Source organism: Cupressus sempervirens, chromosome 1 (assembly GCF_028749045.1).
Source record: "Cupressus sempervirens isolate cs-2001-9-10 chromosome 1, ASM2874904v1, whole genome shotgun sequence".
NCBI classification, from domain to species: Eukaryota; Viridiplantae; Streptophyta; class Pinopsida; order Cupressales; family Cupressaceae; genus Cupressus; species Cupressus sempervirens.
Genome location: NC_143118.1, coordinates 722,536,313 through 722,562,668, shown reverse-complemented (window position 1 = coordinate 722,562,668; position 26,356 = coordinate 722,536,313). Strand labels below are relative to the sequence as shown.

Sequence of the window (26,356 nt, the reverse complement as noted above, 5' to 3'; positions counted from 1 at the left end):
CATTACTCTACTTAGGAGAACTATGTGATACCCGATATTTGGGTTTGTGTATCCCTATGTCATATCAAATTTTCTTGGACTACTATATGGGTTCTGGTGGTCAAGTACTTCTCTTGTACTAAGTCCTTTTCTACCTTTTCAATTTCCATGTACCTTCTATCTACACTATCATATGCAATCTTTTGTTACTCATTAGAGATAGGGAGGTAGAATGCATTCTTTATATTGTATGATTGGATGTCTAGAAAAGTTTCTCTAGTTGGCCTCTTTACCACTTTCTCCTCTAGAATGTAGTATTTTGCTAAAATCATGACCAACTCCAAAGATTGTATTGACATTGGATGTGATGTTGCATTCACCAAACCACTCTGAATGAGTGTAGAGACCATCTTTAATCTCTCATGGGGATTTTTGCAAAATACTAGGAATTAATTCCAATCAATATGCCTAAGATCCATGTCTCTAATTTCAGAGTGCAAGTCTATGAATCTCAACTTCTTGGGTAATCCTTTGAATTGAAAACTCATGGGTTTAGGTGTGATCTTAGCTATTTCAGATGATGATGAAGCTATGATAACCTACACAAAATAAAAACATAAGTACATTTTTTCTTGGAAGGTCAAAAGATGCTTAACAAATCAAATAAAAGGGCAAAATAATGATGAATAGGATAAACTAGGTGAAAAACCTACAAGGTACACACTTGCACAAGTGCTTAGGGTGTGTAATATGTGTTGAATGACTAAGTGGGGAGTTGGGAAAGGGGGACATATGAATGTTATGTAGTTGGGAACCTATGTAGGTACACAATATGTGTAACTATTGGCAAGGTTTAACTTGAAGTTTTAGTTTGGAGAAGGTGCACATATTTCACACTTGCAAAGAAGTGTAAGGTGTGCACATGCATACTTAGGATTTTACATTTGTGCTATGTGCTATGAAACAAAATAGAGACTGTGAACATCACGAACCTTGTAGGGTGTGATGGTATGCAAATAGGGAGCTGGCAAAGAATGAGTAGAACTTTAGGTGTTCCCCCCTATTTATAGGTACAAAGTTTGCATGTGGAAGGGGTACATACCTTACCAAGGTGTGCAAGGTGCATAAATGTGCACCTTAGGACTTGGTAGAAAGAGGAAAATGGGAGAGTTGTGCACCTTGCACATGTGCACAAGTACACATGGTACACACTATCTTGGATGCATAACTTTCTTCTTCTTGTTAGATCCCAGATGACACTTGTTTTCCTAAATCCTAAACCTAGGCCATAGTAGTCCCGATATCTAAGGTGCCTTAGAAGATACCCTATTCTTAAAAATGAGCTCCTTGGACTCAAAAGAAAAAAAAGGGGGTCCTCATTTTCAAAGTAAAAAATGAGATGTGTATTGTGAAGCCACAACAACTACTTGAAGAGGAAACTATACAATATTTATATAGGTAAAAAAAGACACTTTTAAAGATCATTGTAGACATTCCCAAAGAAATATTTTATATTCTAGACATGAGAAGATTAAATGCATATGTAGAGGAAAATACAATAAGAGAGAAATCATCATTCAATATTTGTCCACTTATAGATGTGGATGAAGTAAACAAAACTATTAAAGAGGCTAAGAAGAGTTCCATAAAAAAATTGGAATCAATAAAATGATGATTGAGAAGATAGATGAAGTTGTGCAAGATAATGTGAAGGCCTTAAAGAAGATCTTGTAGGCCAATTAGTTTGAGGTTGTTGATAGAAATTCTCATGATGATGAGATCGATGCTAATGAAACCACTATTCCTAATAGTAAACCTATGGATTACAATATTCCTATAGTAGATAAAATTATGTATGTTTAAATCTCTACTGATCCAATAAATATATTAGATTCTTCTCTAGTTGATGCTGAAAATGAGAAGCAAAATGGTCAATATAAAAGAAAAATAGTTATAGATCATACTATTAAGGGATAAGAAGATTAGACGATCAAGATTGAGATAGAGAAATAAACATAAGAGAATGCAATTGAGATTCAAATTGAGGAAACAAACACTATTGAGGTAGTAAATGAGTTTTTAGATGATGACAATACATACATTGATTAAAAATACATCATTCAAGGTTTGATTAGTCTTGATGCACATATTCCTGTATAAATGATGAGTCTTGCATCTGTGCCTCTAGTGGAGGCAAGGAAATAGATATTGGAGACTCACATCAAGGGAAATAAACTATTGAATCTTACACTTGATGTGTTGGATAAGATAATGATAACATATGCAAATGATCAGAATGATGCATCATCTAGTGAGCTAAAGGATCTAATCAATGTGTAAGAACTCACTTTGATTCATTACAAAAATATTTTATGATCAAAGCATTGATGCATTTGATGAGAAGAGATACAATAAATTACATGGTTTGAATGTGAATGATAGAATGTCTCTAAGAGTTGGTATGAAAAGTGTTAGTTTGTGGTGACTAATTAGGGAAATACTACACATACTCCATAAATTCCTAGTACTATAATGATGCATTTTGGGGCCGACATGTTGTAACTAATTTTAATCCTAAAGTGGAGAAAATACTTGTATAAAAGGGCTTAGGGTTAGCGATTTTCGTAAGGGGTGATGTAAAAATTTCTTCTTGCGGTGATATTGAGAAGTAAGGGATCATAGATTGTAATCCAGTTGTAATCACTGGATCGTAATAATATTGGACTTTTTGTTTGGTGGACATAGCCCAAGAATTGGGTGAACTGCATTAAATCTTTGTGTCTTGTGTTCTCTTCTATGTGATTTATTATGTTATGATATTGTTTATATTTGCATATAATTATTATTTCTATCTGTGGTTTATACTAACAAGTGGTATTAGAGTGAGGTTTTTCAATTATCCTCTACAAGAAAGTCTCATGATTGAGTGGGAGTCTCATGGTTGAGTGGGAGCGATGGTGGATGAGGGTAAGTTGAAAGTTGAGAATTTTAATGGGCAAAACTTTTAGTTATGGAAGATAAAAATGGAGGACTATCTTTATCAAAAGAATTTATGGAAGCCATTGGAAGGAAACACAAAGAAATAAGGAACTATGATAGATGAGGACTGGGAGATTTTACATAGAAAGACACTTGGAAGTATTCGACTATGCTTGGAACCATTAGTTACATTTAACATTACAAAAGTGAAGATGATAGAAGAGTTGATGGAAACCCTAGCAAAATTGTATAAAAAGCCCTTTGCTCCAAATAAGGTATTTCTCATGAAGCATTTATTTAATATAAAGATGGCAGAAGATGGATCTATTGCAGATCATTTAAATGAGTTTAATATTGTTACAAGTCAGTTATCTTTTGTGAATATCAATTTTTGATGAAGAAATTAGGGCTCTCTTGATTTTATGTTTTTTCCATGAGAGATGGAATGACTTGGTAATGATTGTGAGTAATTCTATTTCTAGATCTAATACCCTAAAGTTTGATGATGTGATCATTGTTATTTTGAGTGAGGAAACTCATAGAAAAACCTCATGTGGATATACATTAGGAAGTTCTTTAAACACACAAAGTAGAGGCAAAATGACTGAGAGAGGAAGTAATTCTAGAAATCATGGGAAATTAGGAGGAAAGTCAAAGGGGAAGAGGTCTCAATCTAGAGGACCAAGAGATTGCTGGTACTATGGAAAACTAGGGCATAAGAAGAAAGATTGTTGGACTCGAAGAATAATGAAGGAGACAAACCAAAAGGGAACAAGGAGGCAAATGTGGTAAGTAAAAAATTCGAAGAGGATGCTTTGCTTCTTTCTTTAGAAAGTGTTGATGATTCATGGGTTTTAGATTCTAGGGCTTCATTTCATGCTACACCTCATAGAGGTTATTTTATTGATTATGTCCAAGGGGATTTTGGGCTTATTTATTTGGGGGATAATGAACCCTATCAGATTGTTTGAAAAGGAAAAGTTAAGATTAAGTTGCAGAATGAGAGTCATTGGCTACTACATGAGGTAAGACATGTTTCAAGGCTGAGTAGGAATTTAATTTTAGTAGGGAATTTTGGTGATGAAGGTAGGTTGTATAGTTACTTTTAATGATAAAAATTGGAAGGTTTTAAAAGGTTCCTATATAGTAGAAAAAGGTGTGAAAGTAAGCACCTTATATATTTGTACAGGTCATGTTGTTCCTTCTACTTTGAATGTTTCAGAGGAAAACAAATGTTTATGAAAAATTGCTACAGTTGAGCAGGGAGAAAAAAAAATGATGTAAATTCTGATACAATGCTATGGCACCACAGACTTAGACACATGAGTGAAAAAATGTATGAAATTACTTCTTTCAAAGAAAGTTGTATCAAGTCTGAAATGTGTAAATATAGATTTTTGTGAAAGTTGTGTGTATGGAAAATAAAAGAGAGTGAGTTTTGTGAAGAGTGGGAAGGAAACGAAAAGTGAGAGATTATATCTTGTGCATACAGATGTATGGGGACCATCTTAGGCATCTTCCCTTGGTAGATCTCATTATTATGTTACATTTATTGATGATGCAACTAGAAAAGTATGGGTTTATTTCCTTAGACATAAATATGATGTATTTAGAACTTTTAAGAAATGGAAATTTGCTCGATTGAAAATGAGACTTGTAAGAAATTAAAATGTCTTAGACCTAATAATGGTGGTGAATATTGTAGTCATGAATTTGAAGATTATTGATCCACTAATGGTAGCCAAAAAGTAGTTCTAAGGATTCCATAGGAATATGGAGTGGGTGAACGCATGAACAAGACAATAATGGAGTGTGCAAGGAGCATGAGGTTGCATGTAGGGTTTCCCTTAAACATGTAGGTAGAGGCTATCAATATTGTTGAATATTTGATTAAGAGGTTCCTCTACTCCTTTGGGCTGTGGTATTCCAGAGGAAGCATGGATTGGAAAGAGGGCGAGTTATTCTTTCATCAAAACTTTTGGTTGTGCAACATTTACACATATAGATTTTGAAAATAGAACCAAGTTGGAAGATAAGTCAAAGAAATGTGTATTTTTTGGATATAACATTGATGAGCTTAGTTATAGGCTATGGGATTTTGAAAATCATAAATTGTAAGAAGTAGGGATGTCTTATTCAATGAGAAAGTGTTGTACAAAGATCTGTTGTAGCAACATGAGAATAAATAAGATGATTATGTAGTGTTAGATGATACTCCAAAAGATGATGTTCCAAGAATTCCTCATGATCTACAACTACCATAACAATAAATACCGCATGCCTCAATGAATGTTAGATGGTCAAAAAGGGTAAGTAAACCTCCAGAAAGATTTTCTCCCTCCTTGTACTCTATTTTACTAATAGATGCTGGTGAACCTGAATGTTATGATGAAGCTATGTAGGTGGATACTAAGATTCAATGGGAGTCCACAATGGCAAATGAAATAGACTACTATTGAAAAGAAAGACTTGGGATTTATGTAAGTTGTCTGCATGTAAACGAGCTTTATAGAATAAATGGGTTTACAAGTTGAAAGAAGAGGATGGAGGTAAGGAATGATTTAAAGCCAGGTTAGTGCTAAAAGGATTTGCATAGAAAAGGGAATTTATTTTGATGATATGGGTATGTGTAGGATCATGGTGTGCCAAAAAATGGCGATGTGAAAAAAATAGAGATCGAAGATGTCTAAAAGTGCTTCAAAATCCACTCTGACTTTTTTTCACCTATCCAAGTACCAAACCTAGAATGTAAGGCCCAAGCCTTATCGAATATCCGATTTGATATCGGATATCTGATATGAGATCGGATAGCTGATATCAAATTGGATATCCAATACTGGCGGCAAAAAAATTGTAGGGAAAAATGAATTTGTGAGTTGTATGACTAATTTGAGTTATGAAATATGTAAAGATATAATATATAATATATATAATAATGGAACATAAAGATATAATATATAATATATTAATATATAATAATATATTAAGTTATTATTATTATAATAATCTATAAATATAATATATATTATTATATTATATTATTATTTTTACTATATTTTTATTAAATATAATAATGTAATAAATTATATATATGTTATTAATATATATTATTATTATTATCATCTATAAATTATAATCTATAATATATTATTATTATCATGACCTATGTTATTAATATATAATAATATATTATGCTATTATTATTATAATTTATAAATATAATATATATATATATATATATATATATATATATATATATATGATTATTACACTATATTATTATTATTATTACTATATTATTATATTTTTACTATATTATTTGAATTAAAATCATTTATATGGGTGGGAAGGGGTCACAGGATGACCTATGACCCCTTTCAACACATTCCATGATGACATATGTTCCTAGGGACATATTCAAATCATTTATATGGGTCAAAGGGGGTCACAAGATGACCTATGACCCCTTTCGACACATTCCATGACGACATATGTCTCTAGGGGTCTTAGGACCCCTAGGGACATATTATATCATTTATATGGGTCGAAGGGGGTCATAGGATGACCTATGACCCCTTGTGACACATTACATGATGACATATGTCCTTAGGGGTCTTAGGATCTCTAGGGACATATTAGAATCATTTATATGGGTCAAAAGGGGTCATAGGATGACCTAGGACCCCTAGGGACATATTAGAAACATTTATATGGGTCGAAGGGGGTCATAGGATTCAATGCATTCCATGATGACATATGTCCCTAGGTGTCCTACGATCCCTAAGGACACATTAAAATCATTTATATGTGTCGAAGGGGGTCATAGGATGACCTATGACCCCTTTCGACACATTCCATGATGACATTTGTCCCTAGGAGTCTTAGGACCCCTAGGGACATATTAGAATCATTTATATGGGTCGATAATGACATATGTTCCTAGGGGGCCTAGGACCCCTAGGAACATATTAGAATCATTTATATGGGTCGAAGGGGGTAATAGGATGACCTATGACCCCTTTCATCACATTCCATGATGACATATGTCTCTAGGGGTCCTAGGACCCCTAAGAACATATTAGAATCATTTATACGGGTCGAAATGGGTCATAGGATTACCTATGACCCCTTTTGACACATTTCATGATGACATCTGTCCATAGGGGTACTAGGACCCCTAGGGACATATTAAAATTGTTTATAAGGGTCCAAGGGGGTTGTAGGATGACCTATGACCCCTTTCAACACATTCCATGATGACATATGTCCCTAGGGATCCTATGATCCCTACGGACATATAAAAATCATTTATATGGGTTGAAGGGGGTCATAGGACACATTCCATGATGATATATGTCCCTAGGGCCCTAGGACCCCTAGGAACATATTAGAATCATTTATATGGGTCGAAGGGGGTCACAAGATGACCTATGACCCCTTTCGACACATTCCATAATGACATATGTCTCTTAAAGACATATTAGAATCGTTTATATAGGTCGAAGGGGGTCATAGGATTACTTATGACCCATTTCAAATCATTTCATGATGACAAATGTCCCTAGGGGTCCTAAGACCCCTAGGGACATGTTATAATCATTTATATGGGTCAATAGGGGTCATAGGATGACCTATGACCCCTTTCAACACATTTCATGACAACATATGTCCCTAGGGGTCCTAGAACCCCTAGGGACATATTAGAATCATTTATATGGGTTGAAGGGGGTCATAGGATGACCTATGACCCTTTCGACACATATCATGACAAAATATGTCCTTAGGGGTCCAAGGACCTTAGGGACATGTTATAATTTTTTATATGGGTCAACAGGCATCATAGGATGACCTATGATCCCTTTCGATACATTCCATGATGACATATGTCCCTAGGCATCCTAGGACCCCTAGGGACATATTAAAATCATTTATATGGGTAAAAAGGGGTCATTGGATGACCTATGACCCCTTTCGATACATTCCATAACAACATATGTCACTAGGGGTCCTAGGACCCCTAGGAACATATTAGAATCATTTATATGGGTCGAAGGGGGTCATAGGATGACCTATGACCCCTTTGGACACATTGCATGATAACATATCCATAGGGGTCCTAGGACCCCTAAGGACATATTAGAATCATTTATATAGGTCGAAGGGGGTCATAAGATGACCTATGACCATTTTTGACACATTCCATGATGACATATGTCTGACCCCTAGGGACATATTAGAATTATTTATATGGGTCGAAGGGGGTCATAGGTCATCCTATGATCTCTCTCAGTGCATTTCATGACAACATATGTCCCTAGGGGTCCTAGGACCCCTAAGGACATATCAGACTCTTTTATATGGGTCTAAGGGGTTCATAGGATGACCAATGACCCCTTTCGACACATTCCATGATAACATATGTCCCTAAGGGTCCTAGGACCCCTAGGGACGTATTAGACTTGTTTATATGGGTCAAAGGGGGTCATAAGATGACCTATGACCCCTTTCAACACATTATATGATGACATATGTCCCTAGGGGTCCTAGGACCCATAAGTACATATTAGAATCATATATATGGGTTGAAGGGGGTCATAGGTCTTTCGACACATTCCATGATGACATATGTCCCTAGGGGTCGTAGGACCCCTAAGGACATATTAGAATAATTTTTATGGGTCGAAGGGGGTCATAGGATGACCTATGACCCTTTTTGATGCATTCCATGATGAAATATGTCCCTAGGGGTCCTAAGACTCCTACAGACATATTAGACTCGTTGATATGGGTTGAAGGGGGTCATAGGATGACCTATGACCTCTTTTGACGTATTCCATGATGACATACGTCCGTAGGGATTTTAGGACCCCTAGAGACATATTACAATCATTTATATGGGTCGAAAGGGGTCATAGGATGACCTATGACTCATTTCGATGCATTCCATGATGACATATGTCCCTAGGGGTCCTAGGACCTATTACAATCATTTATATGGGTCGAAGGGGGTCATAGGATAGCCTATGACCTCTTTTGATGCATTCCATGATGACATATGTCTCTAAAGGTCTTAGGACCCCTAGGGACATATTGCAATCATTTATATGGGTCAAAGGGGGTCATAGGTCTTTTGACACATTCCATAATGACATATGTCCCTAGGGGTCCTAGGACCCCTAGGAATATATTACAATATTTTATATGCATCGAAAGGGGTTACAGGATGACCTATGACCCCTTTCAACACATTCTATGATGACATATGTCCCTAGGGGTCCTAAGACCTGTAAGCACATATTAGACTCACTTATATGGGTCAAAGGGGGTCATAGGATGACCTGTAACCCCTTTCAATGCATTCCATGATGACATATGTATTTAGGGGTTTGAGGACCCCTATGAACATAGTAGACTCATATATATGGGTTGAAAAGGGTCATCCTATGACCCACTTCGACACATTCCAAGACGACATGTGTCCCCAGGGGTCCTAGGACCCCTCGGGACATATTATAATTGTTCATATGGGTTGAAGGGGGTCATAAGGTGACCTATGATCCCCTTTAGCACATTCCATGATGCCATATGTCCCTAGGGGTCCTAGGACTGCTAGGGACATATTAAAATCATTCATATGGGTCGAAGGGGGTCATATGATGACCTATAACCCCCTTTGACCCATTACATGATGACATATTATCCTAGAGATCTCAGGACCCTTGCGGATATATTAGAATCGTTCATATGGGTCGAAGGGCGTCGTAGGTCCTTCGACACATTCCATGATGACATATGTCCCTAAGGGTCCTAAGACCCCTAGGGACATATTAGAATCATTCATATGGGTCAAAAGGGGTCATAAGTCTCTTTAACACATTCTATGATGACATATGTCCCTAGGGGTCCTAGGACCCCTAGGGACATATTAGAATCATTCATATGGGTTGAAGGCGGTCATAGGGTGACCTATGACCCCCTTCGAAACATTCTATGATAACATATGTCCTTAGGGGTCCCAGGACCCTTAGGGACATATTAGAATCATTCATATGGGATGAAGGGGGTCATATGGTGACCTATGACCCCCTTCGACCCATTCCATGATGACATATGTCCCTAGAGTTCCTAGGACGGACATATTAGAATATTTCATATGGGTCAAAGGGAGTCATAGGGTGACCTGTGACCCCCTTCGACCCATTCCATGATGACATATGTCCTAGGACCCCTAGGGACATATTAGAATCATTCATATGGGTTGAAGGGGGTCATAAGTTTTGACATATTCCATGATGAAATGTGTCCCTAGGGGTCCTAAGACCACTAGGAAGGTATTAAAATCATTCATATGGGTTGAAAGGGGTCATAGGTCACCCTATGACCTATGACCCCTTGTGATACATTCCATGATGACATGTGTCCCTAGGGACATATTAGAATAGTTCATATGGGTCGAAGGGGGTTATAGGTCACCCTATGACCCCTTTTGATACATTCCATGGCGACATGTGTCCCTAGGGCTCCTAGGACCCCTAGGGGTATATTAGAATCATTCATATGGGTTGAAGGGGGTCATAGGATGACCTATGACCAGCTTCGACACATTCCCTGACAACATATGTCCCTAGTGGTCCTAGGATCCCTAAGGACATATTAGAATCATTTTTATGAGTCGAAGGGGGTCATATGGTGACCTATGACCCCCTTCGACACATTCCATGATGACATATGTCCCTAGGTGTCTTAGGACCCCTAGGGACATATTAGAATCATTCTTATGGGTCGAAGGGGGTCATAGGGTGACCTATGACCCCTTAGACACATTCCATAATGACATATGTCCCTAGGGATCCTATGACCCCTAGGGACATATTAGAATTGTTCTTATGTGTTCACCCTATGACCCCCTTTAACCCATTACATGATGACATATGTCTCTACATATTGTAATTGTTCATATGGGTTGAAGGGGGTCATAGGTAGGGGTTGATAGGTTGACCTATGAACTATTTCGACCCATTACATGATGACATATGTCCCTAAGGGTCCTAGAACCCCTAGGGACATATTAAAATTGTTCTTATGTGTCGAAGGGGGTCATATGTTGACCTATGACCCCCTTCGACACATTCCATGATGACATATGTCCCTAGGGGTCCTAGGACCCCTAGACACATATTATAATTATTATTGTGGGCTGAATGGGGTCATAGGGTGACCTATGACCCACTTTGACTAATTTCATGATGACATATGTCCCTAGGGGTCCTAGAACCCTAGGGACATTCTAGAATCGTTCTTATGTGTCGAAGGGGGTCATAGGGTGACCTATTTCCCTGTTTGATACATTCCATCATGACATATGTCTCTAGGGGTCCTAGGACCCCTAGGGACATATTAGAATCATTCTTATGTGTCAAAGGGGGTCATAGGTCATAGGGTGACCTATGACCCCCTTTGACCCATTACATAATGACATATGTCCCTAGGGGTCCTAGGTCCCTTAGGGACATATTAGAATCAATCATATGGGTCAAATGGGGTCATAGGGTGACTTATGACCCCTTTCGACCCATTACATGATGACATATGTCCCTAGGGTTCTTAGGATCCCTAGGGACATATTAGAATTATTCTTATGTGTCGAATGGGGTCATATGGTGACCTATGACCCCCTTCGACACATTCCATAATGACATATGTCCTTAGGGGTCCTAGGACCCCTAGGGACATATTAGAATCATTCATATAGGTGAAAGGGGGTCATAGGGATTCAACCAATTTCATGATGACATATGTCCCTAGGGGTCCTAAGACCCTTAGGGACATACTAGAATCATTCTTATGTGTCGAAAGGGGTCATAGGGTGACTTATGAGCCCTTTCAACACATTCCATGATGACATATGTCCCTAGGGGTCCTAGGACCACTAGGGACATATTAGAATCATTCATATGTGTTGAAGGGGGTCATAGGGTGACTTATGACCCCTTTCGACACATTTCATGATGACATATCTTCTTAGGGGTGCTAGGACCCCTAGGGACATATTAGAATCGTTCATATGGGTCGAAGGAACCCTATGACCCCCTTTGAACAATTCCATGATGACATATGTCCCTATGGATCCGAGGACCCCTAGGGACATACTAGAATTGTTCTTATGTGTTGAAGGGGGTCATAGGGTGACCTATGACCTAGTTTGACACATTCCATAATGACATATGTCCCTAGAGGTCCTAGGACCCCTAGGGACATATTTGAATCATTCATATGGTTCAAAGGGGGTCATAGGTTGACCCATTCCATGATGACATATTTCCCTAGGGGTCATAGGAACCCTAGGGACATACTAGAATTGTTCTTATGTGTCGTAGGGGGTCATAGGGTGACCTATGACCCACTTTAACACATTCAATGACATATGACCCCCTTTGACCCATTACATGATGACATGTCCCTAGGGGTCGTAGGAATCCTAGGGACATATTAGAATTATTCATATGGGTCGGAAGGGGTCATAGGTCACCCTATGACCCCCTTTGACACATTCTATGATGACATATTAGAATTGATCTTATGGGTCGTAGGGGGTCATATGGTGACCTATGACCCCCTTCGATACATTGCATGATGACATATGTTCCGATGGGTCCTAGGACCTCTAGGGACATATTATAATCATTCTTATGCTTCGACACATTCCATGATGACATATGTCTCTAGGACCCTTAAGTACATATTATAATCGATCTTATGTGTCAAAGGGGGTCATGAGCTGACCTATGACTCCCTTCGACCCATTACATGATGACATATGTCCCTAGGGGTCCTAGGAACTCTAAGGACATATTAGAATCATTCATATGGGTTGAAGGGGGTCATAGGATTACCTATGACCCCTTTTAACCCATTACGTGATGACATATGTCCCTAGGGATCCTAGGACCAATAGGGACATATTGGAATCATTCATATGGGCCAAAGGGGGTCATAGGGTGACCTATGACCCCTTTCAACCCATTACATGACGACATATGTCCCTAGGGGTCCTATGACCCTTAGGGACATATTAGAATTGTTCTTATGGGTCCAAGGGGGTCATAGGGTGTCTTATGATCCCCTTTGAGACATTCCATGATGACATATGTCCCTAGGGGTCCAAGGACCCATAGGGACATATTAGATTCATTCTTATGGGTCGAAGGGGCTCATAGGTCACCCTATGACCCCGTTTGACACATTCCATGACGACATATGTCCCTAGGGGTCCTAGGACCCCTAGAGACATATTAGAATCATTCTTATGAGTTGAAGGTGGTCATAGGTCTTCAACACATTCCATGACAACATATGTCCCTAGGGGTCCTAGGACCCCTAGGGACATATTAGAATCATTCTTATGTGTCGAAGGGGGTCATAGGGTGACTTATGACCCTTTTCAACCCAATACATGATGAGATATATCCCTAGGGGTCCTAGGACCCTTAGGGACATATTAGAATCATTTATATGGGTCAAAAGGGGTCATAGGGTGACTTATGACCCCTTTTGATCCATTACATGATGACATATGTCCCTCAGGGTACTAGAACTCCTAAGGACATATTAGAATCATTCTTATGTGTCGAAGGGGTTCATATGGTGAGCTATGACCCCCTTCAACACATTCCATGACCACATATGTCTCTAGGGGTACTAGGACCCTTAGGGACATATTATAATCATTCATATGGGTCAAATGGGATCATAGGTTTACCTATGACCTCCTTCAACCAATTCCATGGTGACATATGTCCCTAGGGGTCCTAGGAGCCCTAGGGACATACTAGAATCATTCTTATGTGTCGAAGGGGGGTCATAGGGTGACCTATGACCCCCTTCGACACATTCCATGACAACATATCTCCCTCGGGGTCCTAGGAGCCCTAGGGACATATTAGAATCATTCTTATGTGTTGAACCCTATGACCCCCTTTGACACATTGCATGATGACGTATGTCCGCATGGGTGTTAGAACGCCTTGGGACATATTATTATTGTTCATATGGGTTGAAGGGTATCATAGGGTGACCTATGACCCCCTTTGACCAATTCCATGATGACATATGTGCCTAGGGGTCCTAGGACCCCTAGGGACATACTAGAATCATTCTTATGTGTCGAAGGGGGTCATAGGGTGACCTATGACCCCATTCAACACATTCCATGATGACATATGTCAGTAGGGGTCCTAAGACCCCTAGGGACATATTAGAATCATTCATATGGTTTGGTCCTATGACCCCCTTCAACCCATTCCGTGATGACATATGTCTTTAGGGGTTCTAGGACCCCTAAGGACATACTAGAATCGTTGTTATGTGTCGAAGGGGGTCATAGGGTGACCTATGACCCCCTTTGACACATTCCATGACATATGACCCCCTTCAACCCATTACATGACGACATATGTCCCTAGGGGTCCTAGGACCCCTAGGGACATATTAGAATCATTCATATTGGTCGTAGGGGGTCATAAGGTGACCTATGAACCCCTTTGACACATTCCATGATGACATATGTCCCTAGGGGTCCTAGGACCCCTAGTGACATATTAGAATCATTCTTATGGGTTGAAAGGGGTCATAGGGTGACCTATGACCCCCTTCGACACATTCTATGATGAGATATACCCCTAGGGGTCCTAGGACCCCTAAGGACATATTAAAATTGTTCTTATGGGTCGAAAGGGGCAGAGGGTGACCTATGACCTACTTCAACACATTCCATGATGACATATATCCCTAAGGGTCTTAGGACCTCTAGGAACATATTAGAATCGTTCTTATGGTTTGAAGGTGGTCATAGGGTGACCTATGACCCCCTTCACCCTATGACCCCCTTCGACACATTCCATGATGACATATGTCCTAAGGGGTCGTAGGACCCCTAGGGACATATTAGAATCATTCTTAAGTGTCGAAGGGGGCCATAGGGTGACCTATGACCCCCTTCAACCCATTACATGATGACATATGTCCCTAGGGGTCCTAGGAGCTCTAGGGACATATTAGAATCCTTCGTATGGGTGGAAGGGGGTCATAGGGTGACCTATGACCCCTGTCAACCATTACATGATGACATATATCCTAGGCATCCTAGGACCCCTAGTGACATATTAGAATCGTTCATATGGGTCGAAGGGGGTCATAGGGTGACCTATGACCCCCTTCAACCCATTACATGATGACATATGTCGCTAGGGGTCCTAGGACCCCTAGGGACATATTAGAATCATTCTTATGTGTCGAGGGGGACATATTAGAATCGAAGGGGGTGATAGGGATGACATATTGTATATTTTAATATAATAATAATATATTATTAGATTATATAACAATAATAATCATATATGTTACTAGATTATAGATTTAATAATATTAATGACCATAAATATTATTATATATAATAGTTTAGTCATATAACACTACTATATATATATATTTAATAATAATAATCATACATATTACTATTATGTAATAATAATTATACTAATATATAATAATAATAATAATATTTATGTCCACACTTTCCCAAAATAAATTTTTGTCTAAAACTATCTAAAGTTTCCCTCTTTAATTTATTTCCTTTTAAATTTGTCTCCCTCCAAATTTAAAATTGAAAATAATCCCCCTTTTGAAATTTCCCTCCAAATAGGAGTGTAAAATTGCTCGGGCTGATTGGATATCCGATTTGAAATCAGATATTCGATTTAAAATTAGATATCTAATTAGGCCTGGTGTTTACCAAGGCTATTCGCTCAACCCAAAAAACATGTTTGAGAAGGGTTTCAGTGATACTCAAACTCTGGGTAGCCATCTGACAATGTTATTTTGATCGAAATTGAATGAAACAAAAAGGGTTTTTTAATATCACTCTCGAGATTCCATCGATATAATTGCTGTCAAATTCTGAGTTTGATAAGTATTTATTAGTTAATTTTTAATGAAGATTATTGTAAAGTGCTAATTGACATACTGATTAAAAAATAGCTATAACTTTGAAACGATATAACATTTTCTAAATCTAAAAGTTGTGTCGCATTCTATGCTTCACCTAGTATAACAAATTAAAAAAAAAAAAAAATTGGTAAAATTTTCTATTAGTTAATGTGGTCAGACACGAGAGTTTTTTTTTTTGAAATTGTTTTGGTAGAAAATTCATATTTAATTATTTATTTGGAATAAAAATACAAAAAAATATGCATCACATCCGGGCATGAGTCTACTTTTTATATCTATAATTATATTAAAAAAATATTATCATTTGATTTTGATTAAGGTGGTCAAACATACACCTAATTTTTATTTTCACCTTGAAATTTTTGTAGTACTACATTAAAATCCAAACTTTTGATCAATCAATTTTTTTTTTTTTTGCAGATAAGCCCTATTAGTTTAGAAACTAAATTCAATTTCCTACAGATTATTTTCTTACAACTTTTTGATATAAAGTCCATAACCACTTTAAAATTATGTGACAAGTTGACATAACCCTGATTTGCTGATTTTTCACTGCCACTTAAGGCCATAGTTTGGTACACCATGATCCTGCACATACCCATATATTTTATCCTATTGTTAAAATGACTTTCATTCACACTATTTTAAGTATTGTGGCTACTGAATATTTGTATTTGGAGCAACTTGATGTTAAAACTTCTTTCCTTCATGGTAGTTTGGATGAAGAGATATATATGACACATCCATAGGGATTTGAGGTCAAAGGTAAGGAGAACATAGTGTGCATATTGGAGAAAAGTTTATATGTCTTGAAACAAACACCTCGACAATGGTATCTAATATTTGAAAATTTTATGCATGAGCATGGATATAGTAGGTGTCATTCAAATCATTGTATTTACTTTAAGAGGTTAGATGATGATAGCTACATTATTTTATATTTATATTTTGATGATATGCTTGTAGTTGGGTCTAACATGGATAACATTAAGGGGTTAAAAGAATAATCAGCACATTCATTTTCTATGAAGGATTTGGGTGTAGAAAAACAAATCCTTGGTATGAAAATATGTAGAGATAGGAAGAACAGAAAATTGACATTATCTCAGGCTCATTATTTTGAGAAGGTGTTGTAACGTTTCTCTATGGAGAATGCTAAAGCTATTAGCACACCTTTACCTAGTCATTTGAAGTTGACTAAGGAGATGTGTCCTAAGGCATAAGAGGAGGATAAGATGTCCAAGGTACCTTATGCTTCAACTATAGGAAGCTTGATGTATGCTATGGTATGTATATGACTAGATATTGCACATGTAGTGTGATTCATTAGTAGGTATATGAGTCATCCAAGAATTGAGCATTGGAATGCAATAAAATAGATTCTCAAATATTTGAGAGGAAAATCTAGTAAGTGTATACATTTTGGTGTTTCTACTACTAATTTACAAGGCTATGTTGACTCATATTTGGTAGGGGATATTATTATTAGGTGGAGTACTCCAGGTTATATTTTTACTGTTGGTAGGGCAACAGTGAGCCTGGTTTCTCTGTCATAGAATGTTAATGCTTTATCCACTATAGAAGCAGAGTATGTTGCCACTATAGAGGCAATCAAGGAGATGATATGGCTTCAATTTTTCATGGAAGAATTGAGACACCCACAGAGGTATAATTATTTGTTTAGAGATAGCCAAATTTCCAATCATCTTGTGAAGAATTCTACTATGCATTCAAAGACAAAATGCATGCAGTTGTGATACCATTTCATTCAGTCAGTTTTGGATGATGGAAATTAAATGATAGACAATAAAAATAAAAATGAAAATCTAATAGATACGTTTACAAAGGTAGTGAAAAGGAAGAAGCTGAACTCCTCTTCAGCTTTGGTTGGTCTTCTAGACTAAACAAAATAAAAGAACAACAAAGTCTAGGGTATTTTGATCGAGTGGGAGCCTCATGGAGTAGTGACATTATTACATGATCAATCTCCAAGTGGGAAATTGTTGTCTAGTGTAGAGCCTGGTCAATCCCCAAGTGGGAGATTGTTAGTTTGTGGTGACTGATAAGGGAAATACTGTACATACTCCATAATTCCTTGATAGGGTTCAAGGTCAAGCTGTGCCCTGAGTAAGGGTTTGGGGGCGGAAGCCCCCAATACAATCATGGAAGATAGGCCATGAATGTAGAGGGTTTGGGTGCATATTCCTTGAGGAATTTTTTTGGGGGCTATTTTATCAGAATTTTTGGGCTAACATGTTGTAACTAATTTTAACCTTGAAGTGACAAAAATACTTGTATAAAAGGGCTTAGGGTTAGGGATTTTCATAAGGTGTGATGTAAAACTTGCTTCTTGTGGTGGTATTGAGCTGTAAGGGATTATAGATTGTAATTAGGTTATAATCACTGAATTGTAATAATATTGGACTTGTTGTTTAGTGGACATAGCCCAGGAATTGGGTGAACCACATCAAATCTTTGTGTCTTGTGTCTGTAATATTTTTTTATTTGCATGTAATTGTTATTTTTGTCCTTGGTTTATCCTAACAAAGGGTTAAGAATATTGAGCTAAAGGACAAAAATTAATCAGACACACATTCTATATCCTGAGTGTGATGATAATTTGGAGAAGTTGATAAACACAAGTGAGAATTATTTGTCCAGATTATCAATGCCATTTTATCCCTTGAGAATTTTAGTTTCCACTCATGAAAATTAAGTAGTTTCTATATTAGATAAAAATCAAAATCCTAATTATAGACAAGGAGAGAGTGATTGGTGCGATTAGTGAGATTTAAAGTTTTATAACCCTTCTAAGATGAACATTTTGTTTAGTGGTTTGGAAGAGTCTAATACAACTTATAATACTCCCAATGCACATGATATTCATTTAGATGAGAAGATTTCCCACAAAACATGTGTAAAGAGCTTGATTATTGGTAGTCTGAAGAACAGTTGGGACAATGATATTGATACTCTTAGGAATACATTTTTAGATGTCATAATTTTTTTTATACATATGATTAGTATACTTGTACATATGTGAAATATATATGATTTTGGGTATAAATTTTGGTTGTGAACCCATCTACCTTTTCCATTGATGTCAAAGGGGGAGATAGAGTGACAAATGATTGTTCATCCTAGAGGTATCAAAGGAGAGGATACAATTTTATTTTTGGAGTAGTTCGTTTGTTTGGCATTTTAGGTAATCATTTTTCACTAAGTGTTTCCACCAATACCAAAGGGGGAGATTGTTAGAAACAAACATCACATTTAGAAGTTGTCAATTATATGAATGCTATACATTCCACATCTTTACAATGCTTGTTCTAATCATACTAATGGATTAAAGACATTTAAATAAGTATAGAAGAGACAACAAAATTGAGTGTTCAAGAAATGTTTCAGTACAAACATCCAAATTGGATTTTTGAAGTGTGATCCTAGAAGAAGAATGGAAAAAGACCTACAATATATCTTATTCCAACATTAAAATGCTTAATATTTTTTCATTAAATTGAGTTATGGGATTTTATAGCTCAACTTCTTGATTTACTATGAATAATAAAGATAGAGTTTCATAGATCATTATACAATCCTATCAAATCAATTTGAGTACCAATTTATGAGTTTAAAGTTAGTGATATTCCATGGGAGATTTATAATATTTATTTATTAGAGGTTCATGTTATGATTATCTTATGGATTTATTTGACTATCGATATGGTACATTATTTTTTAATATCTTCTTGAAGTTCACCTAGTGATGAGGATTTTATTTTTGGAAGCTTAGATATACAAAATTGATATGTTTGATTATTTTAGTATGCAACATGAATGATATATGTGTAGAGTCTATGTAATTAGAGGTTCAACTTAGAATTACCACTCAACTCTATATGCAAGTCTAGAGTAGAGAGCTCTTGTTTGTATTGCAATTCAGTGAACCTTCTTCTTTATTAATATTCAATGTAGTAGTGGAAGTAAACCTCTGATTGGTGTCCCAAAGTAGTGAGCTCCTAATATTTATAGTTAGATTATATACTTCAGTGAAGTTTCTTTTTGAGAAAGTGTTGACCATTATTTTCCTAGTTTGGTTTTTGTACATAAATCTTGGTGTTCTTATGTTTTTGTCTATGTTATTTACTTGCACATTGTTATTTGAGGAGGTTATTGAAGTTTTCAATTGAAGATTTGTTTTACAATCATTCATCTTCTCTTAATATCCAAAGTTCCTTCATCAATAAAGGGATACAATTTGTGACACTACACCTATTCACAAGTTTTTAGACAACCCTTCATGATTATAGAGTTGAGTGATAAATTTGGTAGACCTTCACTATCAAAATTTGTTGTTGCCCCATAATGACTAAGATACTAGCTTATATATGGATCACAAGGTTAATTTTTTAATAATTAAAAAACTATATATGATAATTAAAAATAAGATGAGATCTTAAAAGAGGCAAGAGCCTTCATAAAACAATGCTAAATTGTGAGCCTCTCATGTGAGATATCTTGGGTTTGAGTCTACTTGAGCTGAACACAAAAAAAATAATGTCAACACATAATAATAATCAATCTAAGCTTTGACCCATTAACTATAAATAAAAAGACAAGATCTTAAAATGAAAATGTTAAAATTTGAAATGATTACTTTTTTGAATCATTTTTCTAGGACACATATGATAGACACCAAAGTATACCTAAAATGTATCCCTTAAAGTGAAAATCCTAATGTCAAGGCCCATGACATATGGCCTAGTATCAAAATTCTCTTATAATAAATCACCATAGTTGCACAAAAAATAGAAAATCTTTATTTATTCATTCTTACAAATAATCCAAGATTTTCTAAAATTTTGCATTTATGAAGTTATTAAAAACTAGTTATAAGACCTAAAGATACTATAAAGTAGTTTTTAGAAAATAAATATATGATGTATTTTTTTTTTTTTTGGCCAAACATTGTATAAAATGACTCCAAAAAATACAAGTATATAATGTTTGGTTATGTGACTATAATTATGTGTCTTTTGTAATTAGATAACACTTATTATTATTTTTATCTTCAAGAATATTAAAAAGTATTGATCAAATTTTCACTTTAAGAAAGTTACTACATTTCGCATTGAGAAATAAATAATATTTTTTATAAGCTTGAACAATGATAGTATAATAATTAGAAGCATAAAAATAAACATAAATCTAATTATAATAATTAAACAAGAGCTGTAATCATATGTAGCTCTAGAGTAAATGTAACCTAAGAAGCTAAATGTAAAGTAACTATAGTTTATGTAGATGCATTAATAAATAGAAGAATAATTTGAAAATGATACTAAATTCTAAATGTCGTTCATTAGAAAAAATCTGTTCTCCATTTATTTTGACTTAAAATATAAATAGATTTTGAAATTTATGAGGGTTAAAAGCTATCATTCCAATTTTTTGATATAGATGGAAATGTCTCATCTAACAATTAATGTAGTACTACCCATAAAAATAAATAAATTAATGTAGTACTATTTATAAATTTTCTCCTCCACTTGCAAGATGTTCATTTACTCACTTCACTATCTTATTCTATGATGAGTTTCTAGACTTATAATGCACTATTAATTTTCTTTCATAATTCTTTTCTCTTTGAATGTAATTTATATAAAAATTATAATTAAATAGTCAAATGAAGGAAAATGATTACCTTTAAATACACATACTTTACAAAAAATCATGTAGCATGTATTTATTTAGCTATTAGTGAAAGTGAGAAATGAATGGGTAAGAGTTGACTAAATCTTAAATTTTAAATTTTAAATGGGACATAACATTTTACATATACATTATTAATTAATCAACTCCTAAATTTTGAAAAAAAGGTAACTTTTGTTTGATTAGTATATTTGTGTAAGAAGTTACAAGTTCAAGCTATTCTTTAAAAAAAAAAAATCCTTTGATCATTGAAATTGTAAAGATAATAGAATATAGGCATAAGATCTTTTTTAATTTATCATAACAATATTACTTGAATAATAAAGTATGGTCAACATATTAGTTGAGATTTATTTATATTTCATTTCCATCTTATTACAAAATTCTAAACATGATGTTAGATGGAACTATTTTATTTAAATATAATATATTTTACTGGTCCAATTTGAAGTGTATAGGAGTATACAAATTTGGACCTGCTTTCTTGTAATATGCTACAATATCTCCTTTTGTAACAACTTTATATTGTTGTGGGTGCTCTTGATCAATTATTTCTTCTGGACACCGAATTTCAAATTCATCCAAAAAATCATGAAAATACGCCATGGATAACCTATTCTTATTTGATTTTCCATACACTACGCGATGTTCAGCGCTGCGATATCTCCCATTACTCCACATCTGCAATAATTGTAATAACATATCAATTTATAAAACATTTCACTTCATATTATTTACATCCCATCTATAATATTATTAGTAATAACATAATAATAGAAAAAAATTAAATACACATATTCTATATATAATTATCTATATCACTATAAAAGTATCTAACAAATTTAAACTAAATATACAACATTTGTTATAAGAAGTCCAATTTTTTTATTAATAAATATACCTATCTCTAAATCACGAGAGAATCTGTTGAACAAAGTTTATTTTATACTAAATATATCATTTAAAATGATAATTATTTATTTAAAAAAAAGTTATCTAATATATCATGTCTATATTTAATACATTATAATAGTATTAGTTATTTTATAATTCATCTTAATGAAAAACAATCTTTAAAGATATATCTGAATAAGAGTTTTATGTATTTATTGGTTGCATCACACTTCTTGATCTATATCATCAATGTGAACAAAATATTTCACATAAGATATTATTTGCATCAATGTTATATATATAAAATCTACTACTAAAGTTAGAACTCACACAATACTCATTTCATTCTAATGATAGATCATAGAATAATATGAAATAAGTATTCTCTATATCCTCACAAGCCTTAGCTATACATCAGTGATCACACTCTATAATCCATCATTAGAAAGAACATAATATCTATTTCATCTTAAGAATAGTTCATTAAATAATTTGACACAAGTATTCTCTATAACATCATGTTGGAAAAATAAACCATCAACAATAATTACAAATTATTAAATATATCAAAATAAACCAAAACAAGACTTACAATAATAAAATTTTAATTAATGGAAGAATACTATGTAAAATACATATTGATTCCAAAACTAAAATGTTATTCAACATATTACTAAATGCTCAATCATCTTGTAGTATAATGATGATTTGGTTGTATTGTTACTGATACAATGGACCATTTGGTTGTATTCTTAATGATGCAATCAAAGTCCAAAGTCTCTCAAGCTCTAAATACAAATGTTAATGTTGGTTTCAACCCATCTCTTTGGATGTAGATTCCCTCATGCAATAAGTTCAAGTGGATCTTTCCACTACCCTTTCAAACCACTATCCTATTTTTTGTAGCATTTACCTTTCCCAAAAATTAAATAAGGACATGCCATCCCATTTAAGCTCAACTTTTCTCACTTAAAAAATCTAATTTACTTGGGTTCTCTTGAAGAGATTAGGAATTCTCTTTTTGAACGTACTAAAGGAGATTCTTGGATTGATTGGTGGTGTGAGACCATTATTCAATGCATTGATTTCCTTCACATGTTTGGCAAATAAATTGCTTGGTAACACATATGTAAGGATAAATCTTGCAAGGAAAAATTTCTCATGACATAAAACTCCTTAGTGGTGATCCTACCAATATTAATCTATAAGTTTTTATTGTTGATACAACATCACAAAATTGATAACTACAAAGGTCAAGGGGCTAAAATTAGATCCAAGTTACATTTGATAAAAGAAGGAAATAAAGTTACTAAATATTTTTTTAACTATCTCAACTATAAACACAAGAATAAAGGATTGTTTATCATGTTCCCATTTCTAATTATAATTGAATAATAAGATTTTATTAAATAAGTAATAAGAGTAAAGTTAAATAAAATTAAATAGAATTTTAATTAAATAAAATTACTATCGTTATTAAAAAAAAATCACAATTTATACATATTTATATCATCATAAAATTGCTTGATTAATTTTATATAATTATGAACCATATCATAATTAAAATAAATAAATAAATATATTAATATGATAATATGAATGCCAAGGTGACAAACTATAATTACAAGGGACAATAAAGGTAACAAGCCTTGGAAAATCCTTATTCAAAAAAAAAAACACATTGCCTCAATTAAAGACAAATGGAAAGAAGTGGGTTGGTTAGACAAATTAACCTTGCCTTGCTCGGGGTTGGGTTTCATAGCAATATTATTTCTAATGGAATTTGTCATGTTATTTTATTCCATTTATGGAAAAACAGATGTAAAGTAGTCTTTAATAATAGCAATAATCATCATAAAAAAGTTGTAGTTGTAAAATTTTACTTAGACAAAAGTTGCAGTGGTAAAGTTTTACTTAGACATGTTTTATTGTCTGATTTCTCTCTTCTCTTATCTACAAACGGAGTCGTAGAATAACTTAGACATGTTTTATTGTCTGATTTCTCTCTTCTCTTATCTACAAGCGGAGTCGTAGAATAACTTAGACATGTTTTATTATCTGATTTCTCTCTTCTCTTATCTACAAGCAGAGTCGTAGAATAACTTACAAAATTGAGCTATGAATTCAAAACATCAAATGTCAAATGAACCAACTGATCAACAATATGAAGTTTTGTATCACTCAGGATTTAAGTTCCTTTTGCAAGGCCAAGGTTGAAGAGTGTGTTATGACATTGTTCTATATTGTTTATCTCAGCTCTGTAGTTATATTTGTGCTATTATCACTGTTCTAATATTCATATCTATGCTGTTTTATTCTTTCTTGACAGTCTTTTGACTGTCTTTCAATTGTAAATCTGCATTCTTTCAATACAAAGAAAAAGGACAAAAGTCCTCAAATTATACAGTATAAAAAGGAAATTCTCCATAGAATATATTTCAAAATAGGGAAATAAAACAAAAACGATTAGAAGTGTGCACAAAATCTACCTGTAAAACGTCACCGATGTTAATAACAAAAGATCCATGGAAAGGCTTACTATCCATCCATTTTCCTTCCTTGGTTCGGATCTGGAGACCCCCAACATCATCCTGATACAGTATTGTGATGCACGAGATGTCGGTGTGAGCTTTTGAGATCTTCTCCTTCTCTGTAGACTTGTCATAATAATTCATCCGAAGATTCCCATGAGATTTCTCAAACAGTTCTGATGCAGATTGGCTTGAAATGTCCACACCCAGACTCCATACAAGGACCTTCAGAATCCTATGAGAAAGCTCCCTCATTTGGGTTTTGTACTCATTCAACTCCTTGCTGCACAAACATGAACAGATGATTTTGAAAAAGAAAGCAATGATTTTTTCAGCACAAAAAAATTCCTCGTTTGATTGAAAAGAGAATAAGAACTTTTTCACAGTTGCTTCATTACATAGATACATAGACTTGTAAAACTTATCATGTCAAGCATACGTTATGAGAACCATAAAAAGCATAAAAGCTACATATTCCAATAATTGTTACCAGAATGCAGGGTTTCCTTGTGGCCATAGTTTCTCAGAGATTTTATCAACTGAGTTGGGAAGCAGATGATCCCATGGAAAAATCATATTCTCAGGCGTGGAGTCTTTTGCCACTTCATCTACAACTGATGGGCCATACCCAGTGTTGAAAATGGGGAAAATAGCTCTGTTCTTGATTTCATCGGGCAACGCAAACATATCTCGAATCCTTTTCTCCACTGATTGAATGAGACTTGGATTTATTCCATGGTTTATCACCCTGAAAAATCCCAACTCATGGCAAGCCTTCCTGAGCTCATTAAACTCTTGGCTTTCCAACTGTTTTTGATCAACATTTTGGGAGGGAAAAAGAGAGAGATCGATAAGTGGAAGATCAGCTCCATTCGTTGCCTCCATGACTGCTCTCAATCTATGTGTATGAAAATTTATTGAAGGCTGAATGATTTAGCAGTGGTCAGTTTGTGGTTATATAAGAAAAATTTACCATGTCTAGATGTTGATGATTTAAACATTATACATTAAGGTTTGACTTGGAGGTTTAATTTTTTCATGGTAGTTTAGATGTCAAGATCTTCTTCTAGTATGGACAAGTCGACACCATCTAGAAGTGTGCGAAATATCAAATTTAAAGTCACTTCTTGGAAACTCTCAATAAGGATTAGGAGTCACTTTCTTAAAAGAAGATTCCGAGCTTTGGCCATACTTGGTTAAAGAAGCTTGAAGGTGCAGATTCATTCCAAGGAGTTTGGATTGCATTTCACACATCT

The 26,356-nt window shown here is 35.0% G+C and overlaps 1 protein-coding gene across 1 annotated transcript; it reads right to left on the bottom strand.

The window, feature by feature from the left end:
• Positions 1–21,948: 21,948 nt before the first annotated feature.
• LOC149579980 (C4-beta,C20-epoxidase-like) lies at positions 21,949–26,037 on the bottom strand. The gene is made up of 3 exons (XM_089788216.1): positions 25,591–26,037; positions 25,059–25,383; positions 21,949–22,356 (listed from the first exon to the last, which is right to left on the bottom strand). The coding sequence occupies exons 1-3, from the start codon at positions 25,983–25,985 to the stop codon at positions 22,108–22,110; spliced, it is 969 nt and encodes a 322-aa protein (XP_089644342.1). The 5' UTR covers positions 25,986–26,037; the 3' UTR covers positions 21,949–22,107.
• Positions 26,038–26,356: the final 319 nt, after the last annotated feature.

What these genes read in the sequence shown, in the direction of transcription:
- LOC149579980 (XM_089788216.1), bottom strand. Translation starts at nt 25,985, where the DNA reads ATGGAGGCAACGAATGGAGCTGATCTTCCACTTATCGATCTCTCTCTT. An exon ending in CAAGGAAACCCTGCATTCTG is followed by an intron (nt 25,384 to 25,590) that starts GTAACAATTATT and finishes ATGTTTGTGCAG; the next exon opens with CAAGGAGTTGAATGAGTACA. An exon ending in ACATCGGTGACGTTTTACAG is followed by an intron (nt 22,357 to 25,058) that starts GTAGATTTTGTG and finishes CAATTATTGCAG; the next exon opens with ATGTGGAGTAATGGGAGATA.